Here is a 6,746-nt window from a genome sequence, read left to right as displayed (position 1 = left end):
GGACGGACTTTCCCGCCTCGCTCAGCGGTCGCCCGGCCCCCCGCCCGCGTGCCCTCCTGCCCGAGGTCAGGGCCCCCGCCCGCCGGAGCGCGCCGTCGGTCGGAGCATCCGGAGGGCAGTTCCGCGGCGTGTCCACACCCTCTCGCCCGCCGCTCCCTGCGCGCCGGGCCGGGCGCCGGGTGGCTGGGCTCGCCGCCGCCGCTCGAGGCTGGGCCCTCCCCCGCGGTGACTGCAGCGCCGAAGGTGGAAATGCGGAAGTCTGCAGCCCGGACGGACAGATGAGGCTCGCGTCCCGCTCGGCGTGCGCTGCAGCGGCTCCGCGGCGCGTCGGACCCCCGCCGTCCGCGCCCCGCGCCCCCCGAGGCCGACGAGGCGCGCGCCAGCCATGGCCACGCTGCCGGGCGCAGAGCGGCGCGCGTTCGCGCTCAAGATCAACAGGTAAGGCGCGCCCCGCGGCGCGGTGGACTCGCGGCCGCACCGCCCCAGCCGGCCGAGCGCCGCGGGCGGCGCGGCGGGGTGCACCTGAGACCGCCCCCCCCCCCACGCCGAGCGCCCCCCGAGGCCGCCGCGGTGGGGCAGCCGAGCGCGCGACAGCCCGCTCCTTCCCGACAATCCTGGGCCACCAGCGTCCCTTCCCCGAGCGAGCTCTCGGGCCACCTCCCCAACCCCGCCTCGCCCGCGCCGCCCTCGGGGCCTCTGACAGGTGGCCGCGCGCGGGGGCGCGGGGGCGCAGGGAGGGGGCGGTGAAGGGCAAGGGGTTAGCCCTTCGGGGGGCTCGCCGCCCACTTCCTCGTCAACTGCGCCTTCCTTTGAGCCTGCGGTGAGACGGGGCAAGAGGAGAGGCGGCTGAAAGGAGAGTTTTGCCTCTGGGGGCAGCTGCTTTGGGGCTTTGGTTGTTCTGAGCAGGGCGCTTTGCCCTGTGCTTTTACTTTTCCCTAAGAAGTTTGGCTCCTGTGGACATCGCTATTTTTATTCCCTGGTCCGAGGGAGCCTTGAAGTGGAAAAAGTGATTTTTTAAATTCTCCGTTTAAATAAACAGAGAGGAATGGCCTGTGGCTGATATTTTTACATTTATAGCGCTCGGGCAAAGAACTAAGGACAAGGAATCCAACTCACCGTACAATTCCTGGCCAGAATGGCACAAACTACATGCGAGCACATTTACTGCTCAAAGTTCTCACCGGAGGTGCTCTAACTGCAGTTTTTCCTCCCCGGAAAACTGCTGACAAGTAGTTGGGGCCATGTTCGTCTTGCCCTGAGAAATCCAGACCGTCTGGTTCAAAGATAAGGCGAAACTGGTCCTGAAGGGTCAGCTCATTATTCCCCTGCCCTCCCTGCCGCTGGGACTTGTTATTCTTCTCTCGGCCCAGCCGGTGAAAGGGTGGTTCCACAGGACATTTTTTTGTGCCCATAGTGTGTCAAGAGGTAGAACAGCAAGGAATTAGAAGTACGGAATAATCTGGCGGTAAGGACTTCTAGAGGGTCACCGGGCTTCCTTGCGATTTTGTTTCTACCTGCTGGAGGGCTGAGGGCAAGTCCTTTCTCTTACCTTACTATTTCTTCACCTTTAACACGAATTTAATTGTGAATATGTACTGTAGATCAATGTTGGAGGCCAAAAGGTACTAGTTGAAAGGCATGAAGTAGATCAGGGATCTCCCCGTGGGATTTTTTTTTTTTTTTTGGATTAGGTTTCATGACTGTTGCAAGCCAGAAAGAGCAATTGATTCATTTGGAGAATTTGGGAATCAAGCTGAAGTTATAAATGAAGGTACCGCTTAGCCACGACGGCTCCTCCCTCCCTGTGAATGTTAGGTCAGGAAAATTGTGACTGGGACAGAAAGATGTTCGAAACTGTGAGGTGTGGAGGAATTAATTCCGGGGGGGGGGGGGGGGCAGCGGCAGGACCTGCGCTCATCCTAAAAGCGCTCTTGAAAGCAGCAGCCGGGTTGGTGTGGCTGGGCTGGAATCACACGTGCTTGCAGATCGGCTCGCTGCTATAAACCGTGTGACAGTGGGCATGTCGTTTAACCTCCCTAAACTTTGGTTTCTTTCTATGTCAAGGGGGATAATCATGATACCTACTTTTTACGACCATTGGGAAGACTGAGTGAAATAATGGGGGCAGAGTGCTCGTAGGGCCTGGCTGAGGGCGTATGTTACGCAGTGGCTGTCCTCATCGTCATTGCCGTCAGCTCCCATCTTTGTCACCATTGTCTCCGTTGTCACCTTTGAGAGACTAAGGAAGAAGGGGCAGGAAAGAGAGCTGGAGTTGGAGAACTTCCCACGCAGGGACCACTTTGGGCTGGGTGTGACCATGCCAGTGGAAGGCTAAAGCTGCTTGGGGCGGATGGCCTCGCCCATATGTCTTCTGTCCCTGTGCTGAGATCACCAGACATGCTCAGTGGAACAGAATGTGCGATGCACTCTGAACAAGAAGTGCCTCACTCAAGTTAAATAAAGTAGAAAAGGTTCCCTAATCCTCGGGTAAGAATAAGGATTGGATATTCCCATTCAGGAGGGTTGTTTTCTCTTCTGAGGCATTTGTGTATTGGGCAGAAGAGTTATAGTTACTGCTCAAAGGAGTTCATTAATAAGGACATATGTGGTATTAATATCATATTAAAACTCACCTTTAGTTGATCGCTTACTGTGTTGCAGAAACTGTGATATGCTTGAGGGATTATATCATTAAATCCTCACAGAAATCTTAGGAGACTCACATGAAATCTCATATGGAAGGAAAACGAAGCCTGGAGATGTAGTTTGCACAAGGCCATACAATTTCAAGGCCAAGAACAGAGCTGGGATTATAAACTACTCTAAAGATTGTACTCTTTTTTTTTTTTTTTTAGTTTTTTAATGTTGTATTTTATTTCTGAGAGACAGAGACAGCACGAGTGGGGGAGGAGCAGAGAGAGAGGGAGACACGGAATCCGAAGCAGGCTCCAGGCTCCGAGCTGTCAGCACAGAGCCCTACGTGGGGCTCAAACCCACAAACTGTGAGATCATGACCTGAGCCAAAGTTAGATGCCTAACCGACTGAGCCACCCAGGCGTCCCAAGACTGTACTCTTAATTGGGCATGTACCATTTTGATGCCTGAGTCTTAATAATTTCCTTTAAAAGCAAGCAAGGAATTACCTGCTTTTTTAAAAAAATGGCATTTCAGTAGTGGCATTGGCGACCTTTTCTGTATTCTGATTAGTGTTTAAACCACTCAGGTGACGTTTTGCAATTTTGAAGTCAGAAAAGAAAATGTTTTCCCTTATGTGCCTACCCACTATTTTTTTTAAAATAGATCAACTTGGAGGTGCCTGGGTGGCCCAGTCAGTTTTGTGTCCAGCTCTTGATTTCACCTCAGGTCATGATCTCACGGCCCATGGGATTGAACCCTGAATCAAGCTCTGTGCTGACAGCGTGGAGCTTGCTTTTGATTCTCTCTCTCTCTCTCTCTCTCTCTCTCTCTCTCTCTCTCTCTCTCGCTTTCTGCCCCTCCCCCGCTCTCTGTCTCTCTCTCTCTCTCTCTCTCTCTCTCAAAAAAAGATAAACTTAAAAAGATTAAAAAATAAAACAGATCGGGGCACCTGGGTGGCTCAGTCGGTTAAGCGGCCAACTTCGGCTCAGGTCATGATCTCGCGGTCCATGAGTTCGAGCCCTGCATCGGGCTCTGTGCTGACAGCTCAGAGCCTGGAGCCTGTTTCAGATTCTGTGTCTCCCTCTCTCTGCCCCTCCCCCGTTCATGCTCTGTCTCTCTCTGTCCCAAAAATAAATAAACGTTAAAAAAAAATTAAAAAAACAAAACAAAACAGATCAACTTACAAAAGTAAGATGCTGTTGAAATATGGCCATCAGTATATGAAGCATGGGTTCCTGTTTTTTCCCCTTTCTACTCATAAAGATACAAACTATCCCTTGAAAATGTTTGTGGGGTAACTGGAAATATTCAAATCTGATATATTAAAATTTGTAAGGAGCTCAGTTCTACCCACACTGACCTCTAGAAGGAGTGAGCAGGCCAGCCGACAGTAGGAGAAGAATGTTCTCCACCCTTCCCAGATTCTGTGGCTTCTCGCAAACACCGTCACCCAGTTTAGGGGCAGGGCTAAAGCAAAACAGGAACCTGGGACTGCCCACCCCTCACGATTGCCCTGCCTCTTCCGTACTCTGATGAAGCCTAAATTCCCATATGTTGGAAATCCACATTCTGGAGGAGTCCTATCCTATAGGGCTCTTTGTTTTGTTCTGAGCTCAAAGTATAATCGTGTGATGTCATCGTATGACTTGTTACGGTTAAACGTTTCTCTAGAGCGCACCTCTCAGGGAGATGTGGGGGAAAAGACCCCCCACTGAATTTTTCTTTCTTCTTTTTCTTTTTTTTTTTAATGTTTCTTTATTTTTGAGAGAGACAGGGTGTGAGTGGGGGAGGGGCAGAGAGAGAGTGAGACGCAGAATCGGAAGCAGGCTCCATCCAGGCTCTGAGCTGTCAGCACAGAGCCCGACGAGGGGCCGAAACCCACAAGTCGTGAGATCATGACCCGAGCCGGAGTCAGACGCTCAACCGACTGAGTCACCCAGGCGCCCCGGCCACTGAATTTTTCTGAGCTGGAGAAAGTAAAATTTAATTTCATGCAAGTGTCCTGTATTCAGCTTCATTTCAGTGTAACCGTCACTGACTTCCTGTGCACAGAGGAAGACTACGGTAGTTAAGAAATTCACCATCATGTTTGGGATTTCGGACACTGCTTCTTTAAATGTCGTAATACAATCCTTGTATTATCGATTACCTTTCTTTTCTTACTGGCATTTAGTGCTTTCCTAGATTAGAAAAATTAGTACTAATAGTTTGAAATTTCATTAAGTAAAATCTTGGTTTCTTTCAAACAACAGAGAGTTTGGTCACATGTAAAAGCAAAATAAGGACTTTGGATATGTAAGAGAGTGAAAAGGCACAAGGCAGAAAAAAACATAAATGATCGTGACATTCAGGTTTGAAAGGAATAAATAATAGAAAATGGCTGTTGTATGGCAGGTACGGGTCTAAATCTTTGCATGTGTAACTCATTCACCCCTGAAAAGTGAAACAGTTATTATCTCCATGTATAACATGGAGACTGAGCACAGAGAGGTCATAAAAATTGTCCAAAGTTTCAAATCGCTAATGAAGGGCAGGGCTGGCATTGAAATGCAGGTAGTCTTGTTCTAGAATCCTCTAAGTAACATTTATTGACTGCTTCCTATGTGGCAAGCATCGTGCTAAGTACTTCATATATCTTCATCGCATTGTTGTAGAAAAGGAACAAAACGTTAAGCAAAACAATCATCGTGGGAATGTGATTGTGTGGACGATAAAAACAAGGAGCTGAGAAAATAGATGGCATTCAAGAATCCCAATACTTTTGAGCCAGAACAGGGTGAAGGTGTGGAGATCTTCCTGAGACGTATTTGCCCTTTTGTCTATGGAGATGACGCACGTGTAGAAATATATGAATAAATGTGCATCTGGAGTGAAATAGTGCCGTTCTTTAGCAGTGACGACAGAGGGGGCATGTTCGTGCTTTCCAGGATCGCTTCATTTCTCGGACATGTTCTAGACCAATGACCTATCGACGAGGCTTCGGGCAATCCAACTCAGGATTTTGGTCTTTCACGTTCAGAATCATTTTTTTTTTTTTTTTTTCAAGATTCTTGGGAAAGTTCCACTTTGACCTCAGGCGTCAAGTGCAATTGAAAGAACCTTCTGCCAGGGTGAACTTTTCTTCACTTGGAGTCCTTTGAGCTCTGACAGTTCCCATGGATGTGTGGAGCTAGTATTTACTTCTACATGGAAAATAGATGTATAGTTGCATCCTGCGGTTACCTGTGGAAAGAGAATATAATTACATCGTGTGGTTCCCTGGGGAGAAGGGGAGAGCTCAAGGGATCGGGTTTCCCATCTCACCTCCCCAGCCGGACACACTAATGATGGAATGGGGTGATGCTACAAACACCCCATCCTTCTATACTTAAAAAAAAACCCAAACATTATTTATTTATTTTGAGAGAGGCACAGGGTGAGTGGGAGCAGGGCAGGGAGAGAGGGACAGAGAGAGAATCCCAAGCGGGCTCCGCGCCGCCGGGACAGAGCTCGAACTCGGCAAACTGGGAGATGGTGACCTGAGCTGAAACCAAGAGTCGGACGCTTAACCTACTGAGCCCCCAAGGCGCCCCATCTTTTCATCCTCTTTAACAAGGACCTTGCCAGGGCAGGGGTGTGACAGTCCGACTGCTTGCTGAAGAAGGCTAAGAAACAGGAGGGCTTAGCATTTTTCGATGGCAGATGATCAAGTGGTTATTCATGGTTTGCTCAATAATAAAGGGCCAAGAAAACGTACTATCCCTGTACCCACAAGTGTCTACTCTAATTTATCAGTCGCGAAGTTTCTCTAGGGTGGAGGAAAATGCAAGAGTTTATACAGTTGTAGTAAGTGTCTTCCCTCTGCTACTTGAGCTTGCACTGTAGTGGCACTGTTGGCTTATGGACAACTTGGGGACACACACAGAATAAAAACAGGCTCATATCGGGATGCCTGGGTGGCTCAGTCTGTCAAGCATCTGACTTCAGCTCAGGTCGTCATCTCACAGTTCGTGGGTTCGAGCCCCACGTCGGGCTCTGTGCTGACAGCTCAGAGCCTGGAAACTGCGTCGGATTCTGTGTCTCCCTGTGTCTCTGCTCCTTCCCCACTCATGCTCTCTCTCCCTCTCCTT

At 49.8% G+C, this 6,746-nt stretch overlaps 1 protein-coding gene across 2 annotated transcripts in view; it reads left to right on the top strand.

Annotated features, from left to right (window-relative positions):
* The first annotated feature begins 296 nt into the window (after positions 1-296).
* DOCK8 (dedicator of cytokinesis 8) overlaps positions 297-6,746 on the top strand; it is a 226,632-nt gene continuing 220,182 nt past the window's right edge. For both annotated transcript variants that reach the window (XM_042964329.1, XM_042964328.1), the window contains exon 1: positions 297-438. In XM_042964329.1, the coding sequence (XP_042820263.1) occupies positions 386-438 (53 nt within the window). In that variant the 5' untranslated portion in view covers positions 297-385. The remainder of the gene's footprint in view (positions 439-6,746) is intronic.

Source organism: Panthera tigris, chromosome D4, assembly GCF_018350195.1.
Source record: "Panthera tigris isolate Pti1 chromosome D4, P.tigris_Pti1_mat1.1, whole genome shotgun sequence".
Taxonomy (NCBI): domain Eukaryota; kingdom Metazoa; phylum Chordata; class Mammalia; order Carnivora; family Felidae; genus Panthera; species Panthera tigris.
Note: the sequence above shows the minus strand (reverse complement) of the source record. Positions and strands in the feature narration are given on the sequence as shown.